The following is a 25320-nucleotide window of genomic DNA, read 5'->3' as shown; positions in this document are numbered from 1 at the left end:
GTGATTACATCATGGGTAAAAGTCAAGGTCCAGGTAATTCTATCTGGCCCTCCAGATCATTTTATTTTTTTGTATTAATGGCCCGATGTTAACTTTCACATTTCTAACTTGGATAATTTAGAGAGTAAAATATTGAAAGTTATTTAAGTTTATCTATTCTCGAATAATATTGCTGCCTTTTTTGTTATTCATAATTATTTTAAAAAGTTACTTTTTTAAAGTTTGAAAAAAAAATGTAATTCTGCTAGCTTTTTGGACTATTTTGGCATTTAATTAGATTTTTTTTAGTCCATTTTGGAGTTTAGCTAATATTTCAGCTACATGCTAACTGTTTTGGCTAATCTAGACTTTTTTAGGATATTTTTAAAGTTTAACTAGTTTTTTCAGATACATGCTAGCTATTTTGGCTAACTTAGGCTTCTTTCAGTTTTTTAGACTGTTTTGAAGTTTAGCTAATATTTCAGCTACATGCCATCTGTATGGCTAATTTAGGCTTTGTTTTTGTTTTGTTTTTTAGTCTGTTTTGAAGTTTAGCCAATATTTAGCTACATGCTAGATGTTTTGGCTAATTTAGACTTTTTTTTTGTTTTTTAAGGATATTTTTAAAGTTTAGCTAGTTTTTTTTCTCCTAGATGCTAGCTATTTTGGCTAGCTTAGGCTTTTTTTAGGCGGTTTTGAGGTTTAGCTAATATTTCAGCTACATGCTAGCTGTTTTGGCTAACTTAGGCTTTTTTTCTGTTTTTTTAGACTAATTTGGCATTTAGCTATTTTTTTAGCTAGCTATCAGCTTCAGCATTTTCAGATATAAGCTTCAGTGATTTCAGCTATCAGCTTCTGAATTTTTGGCTATCAATTTCAGCATCTTCAGCTATCAGCACTAGCATCTTCAGCGGCCAAATTCAGCTTACAGCATTCAAACTAGCATTGTCGCAGTTATTGGTGTATATCTAGTTCATAATTTTGTTTAAGTTTTAAAAATTGTAGTTTTAGAGTGTTCAATAAATATTTATCCTGTTCGGCCCGCGACCTAAAGTGTGTTTGTGCGATTGAGTTTGAAACCCCTGGATGACATCATGCTAATAGACCTAGCTTAAAAACTGAAAAAAACATTTGGCTTCATGATTACTAATTTATATGATAGCATGTGGTGGAGAAGGTTGGGTCAAGAAGATTGACATAGATAAAAGGTCAAAGTTCCATGCACTCAAGATTTTTAACATAAAAACAAAAAATAATGGCCATTCACACTATTAAGATCCAAGGTAATCCAACAATTTAAACTGCTTATCGCTCTTCTGTTTGGGGGAAATTTCCTCTCTTTCTTCACTTAAAAAACCCACAATCATGCATGACTGGAGAATATCAACCAACTATAATAACTGATTGTAGTAGGACCAAACACACTATTTGAAATCATAAAATTACCATAAAACATGCCAAAAATTAAAAAGTTAGAGCTGTTATCTGACAGACAAGTCTTTGGAAAGTTACAACCCCATTTCTAAGACCTTTTTCCACCACTATTTCATCTATGAACATTTTTTAAATAAAAATAAAAAAAATCAGTTTAACAGAAGTGACAAGGCTTCAAAAATATAGAAAATATCTAAATTTCAAAAGATAACTTAAAGACAAGTTTGATTTGGCTTGTGATGTTTTGTCTTTGTCTCTGGGTCCTTCTGACATGGCCGTGAAACCATCACTACAGTAGTTTTAGATGACAAACATCAAGGGTTTTTATTCCTAGAAGTAGTTGAAAGTTGAAGTTTGTGAAAAGCAGCAGTTGCAGGACAAAAATAGCATAAAAACTACATTGAACCTTTACCTCTGCGCTTTGCTGAAAGTGCATCATAGTGGAAATCTTTTACTGCTTTAGATGCAGAACCTTCTTTGTGAGGAGAACATCAGTTTGTAGCTTAAACGGACTCAAGCATCTACCCCAGTAAGATCCATATTGATCAAAAACAATAACAGGCCATTAAAAATATTCTTCAGATGAATTCATGCTCACAAAATGCTTCAAATATTTAGATTTTCTGATATTAACAAAAACAAAAATGAAACCATGAATATGGATCTCAACTATTTCACAAAATATGCAAAAACTGAAAACAAATTGTAAAATTAGAATATTAAGTTATTTTTTAATGCAAGTTTGAAATCAGGATTTAATCAACAATATATGGAGCAAAAAGGTAACTACTTCCTAAAAGCAGCAATGGTATAAACAGCTATCTTTAGGCAAAAAAAAAAAAAAAAAAAAAAAAAAAAAAAAAAAAAAAAAAATCAAAAATGCCAGAATTTGTTGAGTTAATCTGTCAAATAAAAGAACTAGATTTAACTTGAAAATGAACAGGTGGTGAGTTAATGTGACTGTAGATGTTGGAAGGTTACACAACTAACTAAAAAGAATCAAAGTAAAAGCTTGTGACCCAATTAAACTTGTTTTTTGTGATTATGATAACACTATGTGCAACTATCAAAGTGATTTTTTTTTAAGCAAAATTACATAAATCACTGGATACTTGTTGGAATATTTTGAATTAATTTTTGATAGAAATTTGATTTCGTTTTCGAAATTTCCCAAATTATATTTCAAATGAGGAATTTGTGGATGCTATTGCATAACAATCACACAATCTAAGAAAACAAAATTTGCACAGATGTTAGCATACATCTACATATAATAGCTGGAAACTAATAAAAAAAAATGACATTAAATTACCTTTTACCTAAATTACACTTTATATTTACACTAAGCTAATCTTGTTTTGCCAATCTGCCATGTGTCAGTCAATTAGCACAGGCCTGCATCAAATCATAGCAAAAAACACTTTAAATACAAGTTGTTATGAATATTTTAGCCTTGTGAGGAATTTAAAAAGTGCATTTACTTCTTTTTCCTCACACATTTTTCAGATCTCTGCTCATCTGAGGCGCCTGACTCCAGCTGCTGCCATTAAAGGGGACACGACTATCCATTAAGTCCATAAGTGTTGTTCATTTGGCACAGTGGGGATTTAATGGGATTTTTCTGTTTGCTCAGGTTGTTTAGACTAGGAGAACTTGAACACAACTTTATTTAAAAAATATACCTTTAAAAATTACAATTAAAAGCATACAAATAATTAACATAAAATAATATATTGTTCTCCATAATATAATAAATCCAGTTTTTATTATAAACTTTTGCAATTAATTGAGCTTAAATTAGGTCGAACACATGATTAAAGAAGGTCTACAGTGGAAATGAGGCCAGAGTGACTCATTCTCCATGATTCCTGCAGGCATGACCCCACAGACAGACAGGAGTTAGCAATGGTTGCTCAGCAGCATCAGCACATTTTCTCTTTTAGTCGACATTAGATTTTTTTTTCTGTTACTTACTCCATGCAAGTGTTGAAGGTGATGCGGAAGGGATGAGAGTCACTCCATAAAGTGCACCGAGATGCAAAAGAGACATCAGGATGATGTTTCTCCACACAAACACCATCGGCGGCTTCCCCGATTTCTCTTTATAGGTGTTGTCAAAAACATCATCCACAGTCGAGGTTTCTGCTTCTCCGTTCTGTTGTTTACCGGCGCGGTGATCTGTGCTTTTTGCTTCGGTCATCTTTCCAAAAACGGCAGGGAAAAAAAGAAAGAAAGAAGAAGAGGGATATGTTGTTTAGTTCGATGCGCGCAGCGTGATGCGGACAGACGGAGGAAGGTACGGTGGCTGGCAGCGGTCATACCCACTCCAGCAGCGCCCACAGCGGATATAGGCGGCTGGCATGTCACTCTTTCCGAGGCGTATTCCAGAGGGCTGACGCAGCCTATCGTTGCGCTCCTGTGACATGTTTTCATTTGCGCATTTCTCAGTATTCGTTGCGCTAAATCAAAGATTGTTTTCAGCTGCTCGCTTGCGATGAAACGCTGTTGCTATTAGCAACTCAGTCACATTATTCACAACACTTGTTACATCTCCAGGAGCAGCAGCTCAGCAATTTACACAAGTATCAGCTTTGAAAAAAATGGTATTTGTATGACAAAATATACCATATATAGTATAACCTACTAATTGTGTACTGTAAGATTCAGATGTAGTTGACAAATTAAGTATTTTTGTTAGTATTCTTCCCATGGACTGCAACTTGTTGACCTAAATACTCAAGTATACTTCATAAAATAAACTTCAAAGAAAACAAATTTCTATTTGGGTTTACTATAAGTAGTCTATGCAAAAAACAAAGCAGAAGCCTATACTTTAAGTTTACTTTTTGTGTACTATCCATATATTGTGAACTTCAAATGTTCAAATTTCCTATTCCTCCACTACATGGTATGATCTCCAGTATGCTTGCTATGATTATACTTATACTCAAGTATACTTCATAAAATAAACTTCAAGTGTAGTACTTTCTTCTAAGGGTTATAGTAACCTGTAGCAAAAAGTAATCTACTTAGGTGCACTAGAATTAAATATTGAGTACACAAAAAGTGAGATGGTAATTTTACTCTTTACATACCTCTGAATGTTGTACTTTTTTAGTCTAAACAAGTATTTAGTTAGAACACTTTCTACATTACACCGACATGATCTGTAGTATACTTTTTATTCTTATGGTCAAGTATACTTCATAAAATAAACTTCAAACGTACTACTTTTTTGCTTTGCTAAGCAAAAAGTTGTCTATTTAGGTGTACTACGAGTATACATAGTGTAAAAGTGAGGTAGTTTACTTGAAGTTTACTCGTTATATATTAGATACTCTCTATACATACTAAATTGGAATTTCAATTTAGTGGGAGGAAGTGTAGTTTTTTTTTCCAACACAACACATACTGTACATGGTCTGTAGTACACTTGCTGTGCTTATATTCATACTGACGATCACTTAATAAAATAAGTTTGGTGTGTACTACTTTTTGCCAAGAGTTGTAGTAACCCTTAGCAAAAAGTAATCTACTTAGGTGTACTACAAGTATACATAGACTATACTAAAAGTGAGGCACTATATTAGAAATGTACTTTTTTATACTATCCATGTATTGTAAACTTAAAATGTTCCAAATTAGACTGAAGAAGTATTCAGTTAGTTAGGAAACACCCCATCACACATGTACTTCATAAAATAAACTTCAATTGTACTACTTTTTGCTATGGGTTGAAGGAACCTTTAGCAAAAATAATCTACTTAGGTGTATTACGAGTATGTACAGTCTAAAAGTGAGGCAGTATACTTAAAGCTTACTTTTTATATACTATGTACATATTGTAAACTTAAATTGTTCCATTTTTTTGGAGGAAGTATTCAGTTAGTATTCTTCCTACAAAACATGTACAAACATAGTATGCTTACTATACTTATACGTTTGCTCAAGTATACTTAATAAAATGAACTTCACATGTAGTACTTTTTGCTAAGGGATGTAGTAACCCTTAGCAAAAAGTAATCTACCTAGGTGTACTACAAGTATAGTCTAAGCTAAAGGGAGGCAGTGTACTAGAAATGTGTTTTTAATACAATCTACTGTACATATTGTAGCATTAAAATGTTAGAATTTAGACTGAAGTATTCAGTTAGTATACTCCCTATCCTAGATGTACTTCATAAAATAAACTTTATGTGTAATACTTTTTGCTAAAGGATGTGGTAACCTTTGGCAAAAAGTAATCTACTTAGGCGTATACATAGTCTAAGCTAAAAATGAGGCAGTATATTAGAAATGTACTAATTTTATATACTATCTATGTATTGTTACAGTTTAGACTAAATAAGTGTTTAGTTAGTATGCTTCCTTTCCTGTACTTCATGAAATAAACTTTAAGTGTACTATGTTTTGCTAAGTCAGGGGTCTGCAACCTGCGGCTCCAGAACCACATGTGGCTCTTTTATCTCTCCATGGTGGCTCTTTGGCTGAAGAAAAATAAAATAGTATTTTTAAAAAATGTAGAGTTTAGCTTCTATTTTAGCAACATGCTAACATTTTTTGCTAGTCTGTTTACTACTGGGGCTTTTAGGCTAATTTAGAGTTTAGCTTCTATATTAGCAACATGCTAACATTTTTTGCTAGTCTGTTTACTACTGGGGCTTTTAGGCTAATTTAGAGTTTAGCTTCTATTTTAGCAACATGCTAACTTTCTTTGCTAGTCTGTTTACTACTGGGGTTTTTAGGCTAATTGAGAGTTAGACTATTTTTGAAAGTTAGCTAGTAATTAAGGAATATGCTACCATATCTTTTTTGGCTATTGTGGCATCTACTGAGGTTTTTATGCTAATATGGAATTTAGCTAATATTTTAGCGACATGCTAACCTTTTTGGCTAATTTGTTATCTACTGTGATTTTTAGGAAAATTTAGAGTCTTTGGTTTTATTTTAGCAACAAGTGAATGTTTTTGACTAATTTGGTTTACTGAGGAATTTTAGGCTAATTTGGAATTTAGCTAATATTTTGCCAAAATGCTTATGTTTTCACCTAATTCATTATCTACTAAAGTTTTTTTGGAATAATTTAGAGTTTAGCTTCTATTTTAGCAACATTTTTGACTAATTTAGTTTACTGAAGAATTTTAGGCTATTTTAGAGTTCAGCTAATTAAGCAACGAAGCAGCTTTTTTGGCTAATTTGGCCTCTAATGACTTTTTTATGCTAATTTGGAGTTTAGCTAATATTTTAGCAATATGCTAACATTTTTGGCTAATTTGTTATCCACTGGGTTTCTTAGGCTAATTTAGAGTTTAGCTTTTATTTTAGCAACGTGCTAACGTTTTTGGCTGATTTAATTTATTTACGAATTGTATTCTAATTTGGAGTTCAGCTAGTAATTAAGCAACGAGCAAGCTTTTTTGCTAATTTGGCCTCTACTAAAGGTAAAAACGTTTTTAAAAAAATGAGACATGCAGGTTTCTTTTTATATTTTTGCTTTTGTTTGTGCCAACATGACTTAACATAATTCACATTTATTAAAAAAATAATAAATAAAAAAGAAGGTCATGTTTGCAAATCTGAATTTCTTAAAGAATAAAGTAAGACTATGCGGCTCCTTCTAGGTTTTGATCAGTAGAAAATGTTTTTTTTTTTACTATTAAAGGATGCCAACCCCTTTGCTAAGAGAAGCTACACACATGATAAATTCATTTTTAAAATCTGTTTTTCTCCAAAGCATATTTCCCACAGTGGTTAATGCATGGTTCTCTAGTGAAAAACAGAAAACCACATTCAAATTTACAGCTAAAAATAAATGCAAAACAACAAGTGGAGCTGAAACACTTCAAATAACGAAACTTAAAATAGTTTTGAACCTGTTCTTGAACATTGTCAGAGAGCTGTGTCTAACATCAGCAGGAGGACGGTTCCAGATCAGAACAAAAATGCTGTTCACTGTGACTCAGAGCACCAGCTGCAGGACTGTCCTCCTGAGCTTCTCAGAGTCTGAAGTGGCTCACATGGGACCAGTACATCAGATGTGTACTTAGAAGGCAAACCAATGATAGACTTACACAAAAGTTTGAAATAATATTTATTGCAAAATACCTAAGGATTAGGCAGATATAGCAGTATTTCCTGGGTTTAGCTGCAACGTTCTGGACATTTAGTGGGACCAGTAAGCAGATGTTCCTGCAGTCTAACCTACCAGAGATGAAAGCTTAAATAAGTCCCCCTGAATCTGGCTTACAGTAAACCTTTGATCCTGCCTGGCAATAATGTGAAATTGCTGATGACACTGTAGATTATTTGACTTTAGAAGTTCAAGTCTGGGTCCATTATTACGCTCATATTTCAGATCTAACCAATAGGTTTTACAGAATACGGTAATATATGTCTAAAAAAATGTAAAAAATTACGAATTAATCTATATGTTGTTTGCAGTACTCTACTTGTACTTGACTAGATTTATCATGAAGAATTAACTCAGATACACCTTTTTTTCTGTGTAAACATTTGTAACATTTTGTTCTAGGAATTCAAGGTAATAGTCTAGAACAAAATGTATTTTAGATAAGTGCTTAAAGCTAATTATTGGCATAACAAACATGCAGTTAGGATGTGAAGATTTTTTGAAATTTCAAAGACAATAAAACTGCTGTGTACTTTGAAAGTTATGCAGGGGTGAGTAAAAATGCTTTTCATTTGATGCAAAAATGGCATATTACTTAATAGTAATCGATAATTGGTATTTTAGTTGCAGTCAAATAAATCGGTTCACTTAAAATGTCTATAAAAATATTAGTAGAAGTCCATGAGTGAAGGCTGATAAAAATAAAAATAAAATATTTTTATTTAGTCAAGTTCAGAAACTGTTTTAGCTTTTAGAAATATTATTATATTAATATAATCATTTTTTTACTTTAATATGTTGCTTTCTTTGTCTTTATTTTTAAAAGTTTTAGACTAATCTTGAGTAGTTTTTCTAAAAAAAAAAAAAAATACTTTTTTTTAGCCTTAAATTTGTAAGTAATTGAGTAACAAATTATATCTTTTTAATATAATTTTGAGCTAGTTCAGGTTTATATGTTTTACTCTTATTTTTAACAGCACCTAACTCCAGAGTCATTTTATTTTAGACATTAAAAATTAGGCTTACTATTATATTTAATAAAATAATATTGAAAATGGCATCGAAAATATATATTTTTTATACTTCACAACAAATACTGCATTTGTTTTTAATATTATTATCCTAAAAGTTAAAAAAGTGGACATATAAAATGATCTGTTGGATTAAATAATACAGTTTAATTAATGTTTTTGTGCAACAAGTATAAAAAAAATGAACATTACATTTTTTGTTTTTAAAGTTATATTTTGCCGCAAACAACATGCAGACGTCTAAAGTGAAATACTGTCTGGACTAGAATAAAAATTAATTAATTAATTAATAACAATAATAATAAAATGAAGATCTTCATCTCGTATGCTCACCTCTGCTGCCACAGCCTCCTCAAGACAACAGATGTTGTCTCTCCCAAAATCTTTGTAAAGTATCTTCTTCCAAAACAAATAGATGCCCCCAAACTTAAATATCACCCTGACTGTTTACTTAACTGCTGTTTGCCCCCATCAGATACACGAAGCTCAAAAGCACAAATCGGCCTCTATATTTGACTCCTAAAATAGATCAAACATTGCAATAGACAGGGCGAAAAAAAAAAAAGTCACCTCATCTGACACTCCACAGTGACAGCAGGGACCAGTGAAGGAGGAAGACTCGACTCCATCTCCAGTTTCACACAAAAGATGCTCAGTTCATGTAAAGCTTTATTTTGTCTCGTATTTATGAAAAAAGGCATAAAAATTGTCATAAAAATGCATTTTTTTCATCATGCTCAGCTGTATGCTAGGAGAATAAATAAATAAATATGTAATATCAAAATTCACGTGATATTTTTTATATTTGCTTTTATAGAAGTCGCTAAAATGTAATTTCCTAGAGGTGCTAAAACACTTAAAAACTGACCTTAAAAGGTATTAAGAAATGGTCAAATTTGATACAAAAATCACAAGTTTAGTGTCATTTTAAAAAAGTAAAATATTGCATAACACTTAGTATCTAAGACAGATTTGTTCCAGAAAACGTCGGCTTCAAATAGGATAAAACTGTTAAAAAATAAGTTATTGAGCATAAAAGAAATGACTCATTTATAACTATATGGAGCTCCAGCACTTTAGTGACATTTTATGATCTACATTTCTATCGACCCGATTCATTTTGAACATCTTTGCCCAAAAATCAAAGAGCAGCCAATTTTGAAGCCAAGGCCATCTAGTTTCAACATATGAGCTCATGTAAGCTTTGCTCACTTATCATGCCTTGTACACTTTAAACACTCGTGACATTATGACCTTTAGTGAACTGGAATCATTATGAAACAGATCAGAGGGAAAATCTCTGTATAAGAGGTATTTTAATACACAATGGCTCCACCTGGTGGTCAAAAGAGGATACTACAGACATAAAGAATGGATAAGAGTTAAATTACAATTTTCATTTGTATTATTAGTTCAACACAAGCAGTTCTGTAAATCTGCAATTCTTACTTTTTTCAGAGATGGTTTTAAAAAAATAATTTTACATCATATAATTCTAAAATGCTAAAAGCCGGCTTCTGCTGTACTAGCGTTCAAAAAGCAGCACAAGTTCACAGTGAGGAGTGTGTGGGAACATGTCCACGGGAACAGCCAGCGTAGGAGAAAAGGCCTCTCCTGTGAGTTTTTTCTGTGGATCAGGAGGACAACAAAGTTCCCTGAAGTTCCTCATGGCTTCCCCATCTGGTTTGCAGGAAACGTAGATCAGTCTGCGGATGCTAGGCTGGTTTCGGAGCGCTCTGACCACTCTGTAGTGAAGGCCAGCTCGAGCCGGGTTCACCACCGCCGTGAGGCCTCCACCCGAGCAGCTCAAGTCCACCATGACACCAGGAAGCACCGCCTCCGCCTTCCCAGAAACGAACTGGCAGTTTAGCACATTGTTAAGAGCGGTGTTGTGAACGGCGTCTTCCACTGCCTGCTCGATGAGCTCGATTCCGATTACTTTCTCCACCCGAGGAGATGCGGTGATTCCAATGGCACCGGTCCCACAGCACACGTCTAGAAGAGTGTCGGTAGATGTTCCTAATTTCTCCGTGTTTGGGGAAATGAGGTCCCTCAAAGTAGCATAAAGCACCTCCGCAGCCGCCTGGTTCACCTGGAAAAAGGCATCTGGGGAAACGCGGAACTTGAAACCCAAAACCTGCAAATCAGAAAAACTGACTTCAATTTCTCTTCATTATTTTCCTCATAATTTAATCTAATCAACATTCTGAGACGTTTGATTAAACTGGAAAATAGTTCTTTCTCACAACAAAAAATCAACAATCATAGTCTCCGATATAAACAAAAGCCAAGACTAGATAACAAATATTATCTTATTTCAGTTGTCCTTGACTTATAAAGTAAGGGCGGTTAAATGTCACAAACAGATCTTCAAGGTAACACAACAATGACTTTCTGTTATTGTTGTACAACACTAAAATTTGCATTCAATTGGCCGTTTGTACATCAAAAACTGAATTTTTGAATAAGCTTTACAAACACTGACACTCAGTTATTGTTCCTACCAAATAGAGGAGAGTAGTAATTGGTGACTTTACCACAGTAAAACTGACACTATTTACTTTATATGAAATGTGTACTCTCAATTTTAATTTTCTACAGCATCTTTAGAGGCATTACTGTGAAGGTGACTTTTCTATTGAAGTCTCCAGAGGAGTCCAGTTTGCTTATGATGCCCTACTGTCTTGTAAATAAATACATTTTATTAAAAAATTTATATATATATACATATATTATAAACGTATTGTATATACAGATTTTTTTATAAAACAGTCAGAGCAAATAATTAGCCCAAGTATCACAAAAGGTCAAAGTAAGAAGATGAAATACTCAAAACTACGAAGTAAACAAGAAAAAGTACAAAGTAACAACATTTTACTACTTTCTTATTTTCTACTTAATGTTCTAATAATGCTCTGTTTGTTTTATTTTTATGTGCAAAATCAAATTTATGGAACTAAAATGTTAATGGATTTGTTATGAATTCTTGTTTACTTGTTTATTTGTACATATATTTAATTTACACTTCATTATCCTGTGAGAAATAAGGAGAATCTGGAATAATTCACCTGCACTGTTCAGTTCCAGATATTTATCTGAGTCACACTGGTTGAAGTTTTGGCTAAAGATGTCCTGGATTGATTTTAGATCAGCAAAATAAACCAATTTTGACTATGAATTGTTTCGCCAACCACAAATTATAATAAGAATTGATGAATCGTTACATCACTAGTGGTGATTAAATTCCTTTTGTGTTCAGTTTGGTGTAGATCTTTCAGACAGCCTCCACTTTGAAGAAATAAACACAAACTGAATGACTTTTTGACAATAAATGGGATTTGTTCTTTCACTGGGTTATATCTGTAATATGTTTGTTGTTTACCTTCTCGTATATGTGCGGCTGGCCATAAAGGAGCTGGTAGGGCGATTCCTCGTGGCTGCAGCGAGTCATGGAGCTCTCTTGGAAGAAAAGCGAGTCCAGCTGACAGACGGATCCGGGCCCTCGCGTGAAGTAATCCACCAGGTCAGCTTTATGAACAGACACTTCCTCTGGAGAGAGCGTTTGAGGGTGAAAATAAACAATCGCCATGGTGTGTCCCTTTGCGTTAGTCCTAACCGTCACTTCCCTCCAGTGACCTCCAGCGTGGAACAGCAAGCAGGGGTCAAGTGAGGACTGGCGGATGAAGTCCTGATAGCATCTGGCCACAAGTTTGTGTTTCTCTGGCATGTTCAGAAGGTGGTCGCCATTTACACAAACTATGTTTCCCTGCTTTCCAGTGCCCAAATAAAATCCGACCGTCTTTGGGTTTCCATCTACTCCTTTATTGACAGAAAAAGTTGACTTATTGCGGTAGCCGTCTCTTACAGGGGATGGCAGGATGGGCAGGAGAGGGAAGCTGAGTTTGTTGTTGACAGGTGATGAAGACTTGGGCTCACCTGGAAGATGATCCACAAGCTGAGACAGAACTTTTTCCTGATGCTTTTGCTTCAGCTCGAGCTGCTCATCATAACTCAGCCTCCACAGAGGAGTGACCGCATCAGCCAGCCTTTCCTCCCAGGACAGATTGTCTGACCAGAGATGCTTCTTCTGACTTTTTCTCCTCTGTTTTTTTGCTAGTAGTTTATCCTGCTCAGCTTCAATGGTGGTTTTTGTAGAAAACAGAAAGTATGGCTTCCTTAAAGCAAACAAAGAGCTTATTTTGACATATTCTACTAACCTTAAGCATAAAAAAGCCATTTCATTTAAGAAATGTAACGCTATTGCTGTTGTTTCTATTCCCTACACGAGTAAAGGACACACACATCCGTCGATGATGCCTTATTTGCGAGACAGATAATTGCAGTGACGTCATCACCGCGCGACTTTTGGGCAGGTAAACATTTCCGCCGTATCGCCATGGATTCAAACAAGGACGAAGCAGAGCGATGCATTAAAATAGCTCTAAATTCGATCACCAACAACCAACCCGACAAAGCCAGGAAGTTTCTGGAAAAGGCGCAGCGTTTATTCCCCACAGACCAAGCCAGAAGTAAGCAGAAAAACCGCCTGTTGGGTCGGATTGGGTTTCAGATACACTGGGCCGTCACTGTCAACCGAATTAGCTAACGTTAGCATACATGTCATAACAGTTTAATTCTAGTCGTTGTTGCATTTTTACCTATCACTACTCGTATTTCTATCTATCATCTTACTGTTTTTCTTAGAATTTAATATGCAAGTGCTGACATTACCGCTCTGTAGCTATCATGCTAGCAGCCAGCTAACAGCTAGCTAACATAGCGGATTAATGAATCATTTGTTAAAGCTGATGGAGACCGTAAATAAAATGCAACCGCTGTTTTATAGACTTATTGGAGTCCTTGGCCCAGAATGGAAAGCCTCCAGATGAAAATGGCGGTCCTGTGAACGGAGACGAACCCACTATGAGGCACCGCAGTCACAGAGATGAAGCTAATGTGTCTCAAGGGCCCACAGAGTCTTCGAAGTCTTTCACAGCGGAGCAGCTAGAGGCTGTCAAAAAGTCAGTGCAATATAATCTCTTCTTCACTTTCTGATAGTCTTATTGCAGCTGTAAATGTGAGTTATAAAGCATGTCAATAGAGCATAGCTTAACATAACATATGGAAAATGGAAAGTATTAAATGGAATGATTATAAACATAAAACACAAAATCTTTTTTGACAACAATAAAATATAAAGACAAACATAGCAAATATATATCTATACATAATGTAAATCAAACTTCAAATAATTAGTCATGATTTGACTGGAAACACAAACAAATAAAAGAAAAACATCTATCCACATAAATGCATACACATACAAATTCTTTAACTGTAGTAACTTTAATCATAATCATAATCTTTTTTTACAGACAGTACAAGACACATTGAATTGATTAAATGTGAAGTTTAAAAAAACGGTTTAATTAATTGCTTAAAAAGGTCATTTAAGTTTGAATCTGGCAAACCAACAATTTCACTAACAGAAGCCAGACTAGTAAATATATACGTGTCAATCAGTTAGCAAAGATATTTATTACTTAGTTATTTTATTGTTTGTTTTTTTATTTATTTGTTTAGCAAGCTATTAAAATGTTTTCATTATTTTTAATGTAATAAAATATAGAAATGTTTGTGGCAAAATGTTACATTTGTATTCAAAATGAGAGTATAATATGGTATTTTAAGCAACGCTTCATGTTTGAAAAGGACCTTCGGTCCTCCTTATTTAAAGCTTCTCAAAAATGCATTTTCACCTTACTGTCACTTTGCACAGAACATCATAGGTTACACAAATGCAGGTCAAAACCTTGTCATTCTGATGTTTTTATTGTTGATGCAAAAAGTTATTTTATTTTCGAGTACAGGGGTGTCAGACTCAATCGCACAAGGGGCCAAAACCTAAAACACACCTTAGGTCACAGGTAGAACAGGATACAAATGTATTGAACATTCTAAAACTAAATTTTTAATTATTTAAAAACGTAACTTTTTAACATAATTATGAACTAGATATATAGTGTTACCTACAATGATGCTAATGTGAATGCTGTAAGCTGAATTTGTACTCTGAAGATGATGAAATTGATAGCTGAAAACAATGAAGCTGATAGCCAGCTAAAATTTTAGCTAAATGCCAAATTAGCCTTAAAAAACAAAACAAAAAAAAACCTTGGGTTAGCCAATGCAGCTAGCTTGTAGCTGAAAAAAACAGCGTAACTTCAAAATAGCCCACAAAACTGAAAAAAGCCTAAATTAGCCTAAACAGCTGGCGTGTAAATATTAACCTAACTCCAAAACAGCCTAAAAACAATAAAAAAGCCTAAAACAGCTAGCATGTAGTTGAAATATTAGCTAAATTCCTAATTAGCCTAAAAAAACTTGGGTTACTCAAAACAGATAGCATGTAGCTGAAAAAATTGCTAAACGTCAAAATATCCTTTAAAATGTGAAAAAGCCAAAATGAGCCAAAACAGCTAGCATGTAGCTGAAATTTTAGCTAAACTCCAAAACAACCTAAAAAAAACCTTAGTAAATCCAAAATGGCCCAAAAAGCAGAATGAGAATTTTTGAAACTTTAAAACCGCAACGTTTTAACACAAATAAGAATGATATAAAGGGATATTATTCCAGAATTAATCAACTTAAACCTTAAATAACTTTTAATATAAAAATATATTTAGTCAAATTTATACTAGAAATAAGCACAAGATACAATCGGGCCATTTATAACAATAAAATAAAATGATGCCGAGGACCGGATCTTTACCCCGGACCTTGACTTTGACACGTGTGTTCTATTAAATATGGAGATTTTGTTAAATTACTTAAAGGTCACCATGTTTTTTGGGGATTGAGAAGCAAATAGCAGCTTTGTGAATCATTTATTGTCTGCTCTAAGTTTGCATTCAACTTGTTTTAGCCTTTAAAACGTGCATTTATTCAAATCAAGTTCTTTCTAAATGTCGTCAACCTTATTCAGTCTAAAGCCACTCAATTACTACTTTATGTTTTATTATTTGTCATGTTTCTTGCTCTTGTTTTCACTCAGCATTTATAAACTTCTATGGTTTTCTTTTTCATGACAGGATTAAAAGCTGTAAAGATTATTACCAAATTCTGGGAGTGGAAAAAACAGCCTCTGAGGAGGACCTTAAAAAGTCTTACAGAAAGCTGGCGTTAAAATTTCACCCCGATAAAAACCACGCACCCGGAGCCACTGAAGCATTTAAAGGTACCTCTACTACGTCTGTCTGATGGATATGAAACCTCCTGCTGGCTAAGTTTCACATTTATATTTGTCTTTCCAGCCATCGGCAATGCTTACGCCGTTCTGAGTAACACTGAAAAGCGGCGGCAGTACGATCAGTACGGAGAGGAGAGAACACACCCCAACAGACACAGACACCACCACGACTTTGAAGCTGACATCTCCCCCGAGGACCTCTTTAACATGTTTTTTGGTGGAGGATTTCCATCAAGTAAGTGATTGTTTTCAGAGTTTGAGGTCTGGAAATCATTTATTGGAGGGGCAAAGGTACAAGTCTTTTGAATATTTTGCTAGAAGTTACTTTTTTACCACAAAGTGGATTGTGATAGAAGAAAAGGTTTAGTTTGAGTTATCATCAGTCAAAATAAATCTATTGATCTGATTGGAGAGGAAGTTCTCCTTAAGATTTGAAATCAATACATATACATTTGTCTTCCTTCTAGGTAATGTACATGTTTACAGAAATGGCAGAATGCACTTTGCACACCATAATAGACAAGAGAGACGAGAGCAACACAGAGATGTAAGACCTTCTGCAGCATTTATTACTTTTATCGGATGATTTTTGATCAACTGATGTTGTTTTTGTTTCTGCACAGGGAGGTCTGGCTCTGTTTGTCCAGATTTTACCCATCTTGATTCTCATCGTCGTTTCTGCCCTCAGCCAGTTGATGGTCACACAGCCTCCATACAGCCTTAGCTATCGCCCGTACGTTTTAGTCCTCTTGTTTTGTTGATGTTTCTTCTTCCGTCTGCTGTGCTCAGCTGCTGTTTCCTCCTTTCGCAGGTCTGCGGGACATATACACAAAAGGCATACATCTAACCTGAAGGTGCCTTTTTATGTGGGGGAACGTTTTCATGAAGAATACTCCGGTACTCTGAAGTATGTTGAGAAAAGCGTAGAAGAAGACTACATCTCTAATCTAAGAAACAACTGCTGGAAGGAGAAGCAGCAGAGTGAGTTCACCACATTCAATTGATAATTATTGCTTTGCTGCCTAGTTTTTTTTTACTAAACTTGGTCACAAAAAATATATAAATTAATTTATTCACTGTTTTCTTATTTTGAAAATATGATGACTTTAAATAAGCAGCATTTTTTGATATTCATATGCTTTCTTTCATTTATAACTGAATTAATAGAATATTTTTTACATTTTTTTTAAACTTTTTTAATCTTCCAGTTGGAAATCATTTTAGGGGGTTACGTTTAATTTATCCCACAACCTCTTAAAGGGGCCATACCGTAATTTTCTTAAGTATTTCAGATATCATATATTACCTGTGAGACACTAAAAACAAACGATTTATTAAAAAGGGGTTATTTTTTTAACTGCTTTTATACCAGGAAGTAAAACCACTTCCTGAGGGTACCGCCCACTTCATGATGTCATCCTAGAGCCGGCGTGTCACCCACGAAAAAATGAGGGGAAATTTTGTATTATTATTATTGAATATTGATGTAGGCCCACACACAGTCCAGCTGTATTCTGTTTTCCCCAAAATTTTTCAAACAGACAGATTGGTGATGGCTAATGGGTTCACTTTGTGGTGAAATTTGGTCAAAAAACACAGACAACACCAGACAAACACGTCTGGATTTATTGAAATGATGACATGTAATCTCCAATGAATCGTGCAGCCTCTGTCCTTCATTAGTTTCTGGCATTAAAACAAATCAAATGAGATCAGCATCTGAAAAAAGGAACTATTTTTCAAAAAAAGATAAAGTTTTAGTCTCACTGACTCAAATATAAAAAAGTACATTTTTTATGTTGAACGTTCACAACTTTATTCAACTTTACTTCACTCTGACTCCATATAATATGAAGTAACAATTATTAAATTGACGATTTTGATATAATTAGTCGACTAATCCCTAATGTGTAGTTTATATTTTTTAATGATAATGAATCTGATTTTTAGTGTAATTTTAAAATGTTTTTACTTGAGTTTGTAACAGACTTTAAATACAGAAAACTGCTTTTTTTCCCCTACACCTTTTCACAGTCAAAATGTACAGATTATTAAAAAATAATGATGTTTTTCCTCAAGCTGAATACATGTATTCTTATTTCGTTGAATTTGTCTTCACTAAACCAGCTTTATGTCTATAACTGAATGCTGTAGACGATGTTTTGTGATCAGATAGTTCGATTTTTGTGTTTTCTCTTCCAGAGGAAGGTTTGCTGTACCGTGCTCGCTACTTTGGAGATTCTGAACTGTACCAAAGAGCACAGAGGATGGGAACTCCCAGCTGTTCCAGGTTATCTGAGATTCAAGTCATACTGGATGGCTAGAAACCTCTTGTACGTAGATAAATGGGTACGTGTCCACAGAATTACATTTTTATTGTGCAGCTAAGATGTAAAACTAAAACATTTTGTGTATTTTTTTTCCCCTACAGACTTGTCACTACTTGAATCAAAATCATAAATTGGAGCATCATTTTTCACCAGAGAATCTAACAAAATGCCTTCCATGCAGGAGGCGGCGGCCTCATCAGGGAACCATCTGTAACCCGATGTAGGCGGGACTTCCTGTAGGACTGTGACGAGCTTTTTTCTTTTTCTAGTGTCCGGACGACGGTGGAAAGTACACGCCCCCTTTGTCGGTTTGGACTCCTAAAAGGTTGCAGAGATTAGCTTTCTTGGTCCTGATTTTTATTTTTTTTGTTTTTTTTTTTTTTGTTAGAGAAACCTCAAAGCCTTCTCATAGATGGACAGTCTGAGCCATTAAAAAAATAAATAAAAGTGTGTAATTTTTATAGTTCGATGTAAATATTCCACTTTACTTTTAACAATGCAGGGGTTATTAGTCATTTATTACCATTTTGTGAATTTTCTCGTAGCCTGTTGGAGCATAATTATTGAAAGTTGTTGCACAAATAAAGTAAAACCATATTTATTAATTAACCTGCTGAAATGATATAAGTTTCTTTGAATAAAAACTGCCCAATGATTGACACGTGGGGTGATTTTTGATGATAATGGACACAAGAGACTCACAACTTTAATATAAAATAGTTTATTTCATGCTCTTTTATTATTATTAATACAAAAAATTGAATATTTGCCTATGATATATATATATATTTAATCCCTGTTGTCAATTCACATTCAATGGAAAGAGTTCCTCATAACCAGATGAGTAGCTGCCGTGGAAGAGGCCGTCCCTTTCAACGTCTCCATGGTGACGGTGTTTTAGACCACCTTTTTTAAAAATATTGATCAAATCTGGCGTCCCTCAGGGGCATTCCTCGACTAGCAGCTCCCCTGAAGAGTACAGCTTCCTCCTGATGGCCCTGAAGCTGGGTTTCAGCCTCAGCGAGCTGAGCTGTCGCGGTGAACCCTGAGGCTTCCCGCCCCTGAAGAGCTTCTGAACTTTAGGCCACAGCCCGTTGGACTCCAGCCTCAACACTAACGTCACGTGGAAGGTCGGAACCAGGGTGGGATCCACTGCAATCCTGTCCACCTCGCACAGTGACCCCTGGTCGCCCCTGTCCACACACAGGTCGATGAGCGCCCCCCTCAGGCCGCAGGGCTCGTTGACAGCTAAGTGCAGCAGTTCTTCACTGATGGAGAGCAGCAGATTCTCAGGTAGGATGAGTTTGGAGCAGCACAGGAGGGGGGAGGCGTTATGGAGGCTCTCTGTGATGAGGGTCACGACCTCCGCAGCCAAGGTCTCCTCCAGGGGGAAGCAGAAGAAGCTGCTTTCAGAGTCTGACAGAGATAAATCTGTAACAGAACCTGGAAAATGAAACACTATTAAATAAAAAATAACTAAGAAAAAGTTGGTAGTTTTAAATCAAAACTCACCACTTTCACTCCTGCAGTAGTGATCATCTCTGGGACTGAGGCCGTTCAGCTCAGTCAATCTCTGGAGCAGGTTGCTCCAGGAGAGCCGCTGGGAGCCCCTGTCCTCCGCGGGGGTGGGCGGGAAACTTCCGTCCAGAGACTGGCTGCACGAGGACGACATCTGGGAATAACTGAGAAGAAAATAGTGCAAAGAAAACCCCCCAAAAAGTGCAAAGTTATCTCCCCCAGTGCTGCTCCTGAGGTGGACCAGCTGGAAAACACACTCCCCCAACAATGGAACAAAGCCTTTAATACCCCCGCGGCGAAGCCCCGCCCACCGAGTTTTGTAGCCAATCAGGTCGCAGCTCACGTCTTCTGCTGCCCTTGATGATGAATCAAACCCCCACTACCCCAAAAAGACACATAAAACCAAACGAAAAGCAACATTTGACTTTTTTACTTACATTTTATTCCCTAAAAGTGTAAAAAAATAGGAAGCAGTTAAAGTAAATTTAATAAATGGCGACACCCCTAAAAGGGTTGAGCAAGAAACTGTGGGCCGATCGTCTTCACACGTCCCGCACGTAGACTTTGTCTCTTTTGTTTTGATTTTTTTGTTAGTTAGGAAAGAATTGAAGTGTCTTTTGACACATGTTTCTCCCTCACGTTTCATCAAAGCTCCTGATTGAAACGTTGAAAACAAAATACTTAATTTAGTCATTACAGCTTCATTTAAACGTTCCTTTTTAATTGGAGAATTCCAATCGTCATTTCTGATAACAAAAATCAAAGATTTATATATATATATTTTTTTTCTACTTGACCTCAATGTTTTTTTCAGAGTCAGCATGATTTCCTTTTTTAGTTATGAAAATCTCAGGATGATGCCACATGGTAATTTCCATGATGAGTAAACTATTGTTCATTGAATTAAAAAAATAAAAACTCAGATTTGTGCCTCCTGACTTGTGGCACGTTTGCAAGCCTAAACCTTCCTCCCCCCTCATCCTGAACCTCCCTTCCCCAAGGAAAAAAAGAGGCTTAAGAGTGAGGATCTATTAGCTTTAAGTCTAACTAAACCTATTCATGGGTTTTTGAGATATACAACTAGTATGGACTTTAATATTTTTGATTGGAACCCAAATATTCAATAGAAAACTTTAGATTAATACAGTTGAAATAAAGCAAATTATGTTTTTAAGTAAACGAATAAACATCTTAGATGGCATCTTCAAATCACAGTATTATGGTTTGGCATATCTTTAAAATATATCACTATGAAATCGATTTTGTTTTCCGATGTCATTTTTGTTTTCATTTTTTTTTTTATTATTATAGTATGGCCCTCCAGATAACTTTATTTTATTGCTATCTTGTGTTTATTTCTAACTTGTAGCATTTTAACCAAATATATTTTTATGGAGTGTAAAATATTAAAAGTTTGTTAAGGTTTAGGTTGATTTATTCTAGAATAATATTCCTGCCTGTTTTTATTCATAGTAATGTTTAAAATTTAACATTTTGAAAGTGTTGAAAATGTAGTTTTAGTGTGTTTAATAACTTTTTATCCTGTTTGGCCCTCAAACTAAGATTTATATTGGATTTTGGCACCTTGTGCGATTGAGTTTGACTCCCCTGTTCTATAGAAAAAAAAAACTATAGAGCTATAAAAACTATATATTAAAAAAAATGATTTTGAAAGGATCCATTATTCCCATTTTAACCTGAATATGCTGCTACTGTTTTATTAATCTTTGCTGCCACTGGTAAATAAAAATGTTAAGTGAATACATTAAAGTGCAAAAATAAGTGAATATATGTTATATTTTTACGCAATTTACCAAAGTTACCCGTTTCTTACAAATTCTTTTAAAATATTTTTAGTACCCAACTATGTCCACCAGAGGGCGCCCCAGAATCAGCACGTGCCTGTTCCCACGAAAGCGTCGTATGTGGTGGGGTTTTTCCAGTTTTAATACCTCACTCATCCAAGAAAAACATGAGTGGTTGCTTCTAACTCTTATTTTTATAAGGTAGTTTGGCCTTAATAATGATAACAGTTTTCTAGCGATACATTAACTCTAAAACCTAATTTATAGTCATTCTGAATTATAAATAAGCATTTAAGGGTTTTGATATAGAATAGTGGCACTAAAGTAGTAATAAAAAATATTTTAGATTGTTTTATATTTTTTATTAATGTAAAACACACTGTTTTTGTGATTTTTTTTGTATTTTTCCAATGGTTTGCACCAAAAGTGTTTGATAAATACTTTGGTTTTGACCTGTTCACAGTTTTTAATGTGCTAAAGGCTCAGCATGTGTCATGCAGATGAGCCCCAGGCTCTTGTTCTGCACTTTTTGAGAAGGAAAGATTACGTGCACTATATCACGAAACAAAAAAAAAAGCTGAATGGAAAAGGAAAAAAACAGAGGTATGAGCTGTGTTTTACAAGTCAAACAGGCCTGAAAGAGCTGTTAGGCTGACTAGCCTCCGGCTATGTAATTCATGTATAATAGATCTACTACCAAATGGATTATTAAAGGATTTTTTTCTTTTTCAGGGACGATTCCTCTTAATCAAAAGAACATTGAAATGAATTGTGAAGAAAAGCCATTATGTTTTGTTTGTTTTTGCAATTTAGCAGTGAACAAAAAGAGCAATTATAATGTATTTAAATGGAAAATGATTTATATTTACACCTGGATTAGCTTTCTTTTCCGTTGCATGCTGTGCTGAATATGCTTGAGCCAATTAATTCAGGAAGTGATAACAAGGCCCCTAGACTGCGTTTTACAGCCTGTGACTATAGCAACAACACCGCTAAGAAACCAAAATAAATGCATCAATGAAAGAAAAAGAGCATTCCATCTGGGGCATCCACATTTTCCTATCTATGTCATGTCAACCCTGTTTGCTGGGAGACCCTTCAACTGTGAACACAGGAGTCGGCTGGTGTTTTGAGGTTGCGTCACATGCAGCTGAAGCTGGGGCTGCGTTTCATCAAGGCTTTGATTTATTGCTTAAAGAAGCAGAAACAGACCTGCACTCCCAGAGGGGAAGGGACTGTGACGTCTGGTAAGTTTTTGCTGAGGCAAACTCTCTTTATCAAAGAGTTAACACTGAACACACCGTTTTCAAGGAAGCTATCCTCCGAATACAGAAGTCTGTCTTCACTTCTGGTTGATTTGTTTTGTTCAAAGTCTCTGCAAGATTGGCAAACGACGGAACTAAAAATGAGGATTAAACAATTCTAATTAAGATAATGTGCATTTACAAATGTTGGTAGAAAACTCTATTTGATTAGATCTAAATAGTGAGTAAATCAGGGTTTGAATGACAATAAAAAACAATTTAAATGCATTTGCAGCTGTTTAAATGCATATTTGATTAAATGTGGAGTAAAACTTCATATAAGGAGTGGGTTAGTGTAAGGCTGCATAACAAAAATAAGCCTTTAAGATTAAAATCTTTCCTTGTATTAACTTAAATTGACTGTGTTTTATAATATTCTTTTATGATACTTTAATTAGAATTCTGAAATGATCAAATTAAATTTAGCAGTTCGCTTTAAATTCAAATTGAGGCTAAACATCTGCATTTGAAAACGATTGTTGTGACACTTCAGTTTAGATCAATGTCAATGATCACGGCTAACGTCACAGATCAGTGACCCAGCTGAAGAAAAACAACAGATGACGGATGAAAGCACTTGAAAATGAATTTGTGCAAATATTTTAGCTTAAATTCTTCAAAGAAATGTAAAAATAGTGAGCATTAAAGTTTGTTTCCCACACTGTCATGATCACTTGATCCACTCTATCCTGCAGCCTTCTCCATGTCAGTTCTTACCTCATTCCCACGGTCCCCTCCTGCATTCGGTTCAAAGATATACCTGAAACGCCTGTGGCTCGAATATTCGTCCAAAACTACTCTCCGTTCCTCACCTGTTCTCCATTAAAAGCTTGAACAAACCTGAGATGTTCCTGCCTTTCTCTAAGGTCTGCTCTGGTGTCGCTCAACAATCATCTGGACCGGACTTTAACTTGACGTCCAGATCTAAAATGAAAAGCTCTAAATCAGCTTTTTCACTTCATTTGACTCATTGTTCTTTATTTAATCAATGCTGCTCGCAGTGGAAACTCAGCAGCAGTTCTACTGGAATCGGGTCAGTGCATGACCTCTGTTTGTTGTATAAAGAAAGGGAACACATTTTCTCTTAACACTCCATTTCCACCTTAAATATGTGGCAACAAAACATGCTTCATATCACGTGGATTAAATGTTCATCAACATTTTTTAGGTTTTGGACAAATGTTTATTCTGGTACAGTCTGTGGTATGTATCGTATTGCCAGATTCATGTGGAATGAATATTTTTTTTACAATTTTTTGATTTTGAACAAATATTAATTTTTACTGACCGCTTGTCACTGGAGATATAGAGAAAAATAGATTCCTTGATTTATCGCGATATTTCATTTTGCTTTACTTATAACGATTTAAAATGCTGACAAGACAATATTGAATTTATTATTTGTGAGTATTCTTCAGATTCTTACTTTGGTTTTCCATCTAAACCCCGACCACTAGTTGGCAGCACAGCACACTTTGAGGAGCTTTACATCCCACCAGAACATCAGGATCTGTGAGAACCAGCTTGTGGTAAATGTTTAGTCTCATTGGTTCAATTATTTTCCCAGTTTTTGTTATAATGAGGCCTGTACTACTTAACATGCTTTGGTATTTTATTTTATAGTAAGTCATACTCTTTTTTAAAAAAAAAAGTGAAAAAATTGTTCTGGCACAGTCTTGGGATATATATTGCGGGTCCTCATCGTGTATCGTGATACGTTCATATCGCGATACACGTTCATCGTGATGAGTTTATCGCATTTACATGTCGTGATAAGCATGTGTCGGGATATAAACATATCCCGATACACTTTATTGCGGGTACTTATCATGATAAACATGTATTGTGAAAGTACATAATGCGATATTTTGATATGTACTTTTGTGATATATTCACGCGATATGTGTACGCAATATGTACATATATCGCAATATTTACAGATATGCACATATACATACGTACATATACATAGACATACATGTTTATGTGTATGTACATAAACATGTAAATTTATTACGATAAGTACCCGTTATGTACATATTGCGATAAACGTTTATCGCGGGTACTTATTGTGATAACCATGTATTGTGATATATACATAGGGATATATCGCGATATGTACTTTCGCGATATATCCGTGTGATATGTGTACTCAATATGTACATAAATGCACATATACATATACTAACATATACATGCATATACAGTACATACCTAAACATACATATTTATGTATATATATATATAAACATGTAAGTTTATTACGATAAGTACCCTATATGTACATATTGAGATATACGTTTGTCACAGCTACTTATTGTGATAATCATGTATTGTGATATATATATATATATATATATATATATATAACGAGATATCGCGATATGTACTTTGTGATATCGTGATATGTACTTATACATGCACATATACATACACATAAACATACATGTTTGTATAAACATATATGTATATAAACATGTATGTTTATCACTATAAGTGCCTGATATGTATGTATCGCGATACACGTTTCGCGATATGTA

At 34.8% G+C, this 25320-nt stretch overlaps 4 protein-coding genes across 7 annotated transcripts in view; 1 reads left to right on the top strand and 3 right to left on the bottom strand.

The window, feature by feature from the left end:
* The window catches only part of scdb (stearoyl-CoA desaturase b), a 17042-nt gene extending 7983 nt beyond the window's left edge, over positions 1-9059 (bottom strand). Inside the window, exons 1-2 of one of the 3 annotated variants that reach the window (XM_024296464.2) lie at positions 8908-9059; positions 3388-3613 (exon numbers count right to left, since the gene is read on the bottom strand). In XM_024296464.2, coding sequence (XP_024152232.1) covers positions 3388-3613 — 226 coding nt within the window. In that variant the 5' untranslated portion in view covers positions 8908-9059. Of the gene's footprint in view, positions 1-3387; positions 3894-8907 lie in introns of those variants that run through there. The other 2 variants (XM_024296466.2, XM_024296465.2) reach the window with 2 other exon arrangements.
* An 812-nt stretch (positions 9060-9871) lies between these two features.
* On the bottom strand, positions 9872-12865 carry trmt2b (tRNA methyltransferase 2 homolog B). Of its 2 annotated transcripts, XM_024296456.2 has the most exons (3): positions 12511-12841; positions 11957-12393; positions 9872-10711 (listed from the first exon to the last, which is right to left on the bottom strand). In XM_024296456.2, the coding sequence occupies exons 1-3, from the start codon at positions 12809-12811 to the stop codon at positions 10100-10102; spliced, it is 1350 nt and encodes a 449-aa protein (XP_024152224.1). In that variant the 5' UTR covers positions 12812-12841; the 3' UTR covers positions 9872-10099. The 2 variants fall into 2 exon arrangements, with proteins under 2 accessions (XP_024152224.1, XP_024152223.1); XM_024296455.1 differs by having other exon boundaries at positions 11957-12865.
* A 40-nt stretch (positions 12866-12905) lies between these two features.
* On the top strand, positions 12906-18762 carry dnajb12a (DnaJ heat shock protein family (Hsp40) member B12a). The gene is made up of 9 exons (XM_024296460.2): positions 12906-13103; positions 13421-13595; positions 15666-15811; positions 15888-16058; positions 16291-16370; positions 16447-16556; positions 16635-16804; positions 18026-18172; positions 18255-18762. Exons 1-8 carry the CDS (start codon positions 12971-12973, stop codon positions 18145-18147), a joined length of 1107 nt encoding a protein of 368 aa, XP_024152228.1. The 5' UTR covers positions 12906-12970; the 3' UTR covers positions 18148-18172; positions 18255-18762.
* A 96-nt stretch (positions 18763-18858) lies between these two features.
* Positions 18859-20362, bottom strand: LOC112161376 (DNA damage-inducible transcript 4 protein). The gene is made up of 2 exons (XM_024296444.2): positions 19666-20362; positions 18859-19596 (listed from the first exon to the last, which is right to left on the bottom strand). The coding sequence occupies exons 1-2, from the start codon at positions 19823-19825 to the stop codon at positions 19094-19096; spliced, it is 663 nt and encodes a 220-aa protein (XP_024152212.1). The 5' UTR covers positions 19826-20362; the 3' UTR covers positions 18859-19093.
* Between the last annotated feature and the right edge of the window lie 4958 nt (positions 20363-25320).

The sequence above is a fragment of the Oryzias melastigma genome, linkage group LG15 (assembly GCF_002922805.2).
Source record: "Oryzias melastigma strain HK-1 linkage group LG15, ASM292280v2, whole genome shotgun sequence".
Taxonomy (NCBI): domain Eukaryota; kingdom Metazoa; phylum Chordata; class Actinopteri; order Beloniformes; family Adrianichthyidae; genus Oryzias; species Oryzias melastigma.
The sequence above is the reverse complement of the archived record's forward strand: the minus strand, read 5'-3'. Positions and strand labels throughout refer to the sequence as shown.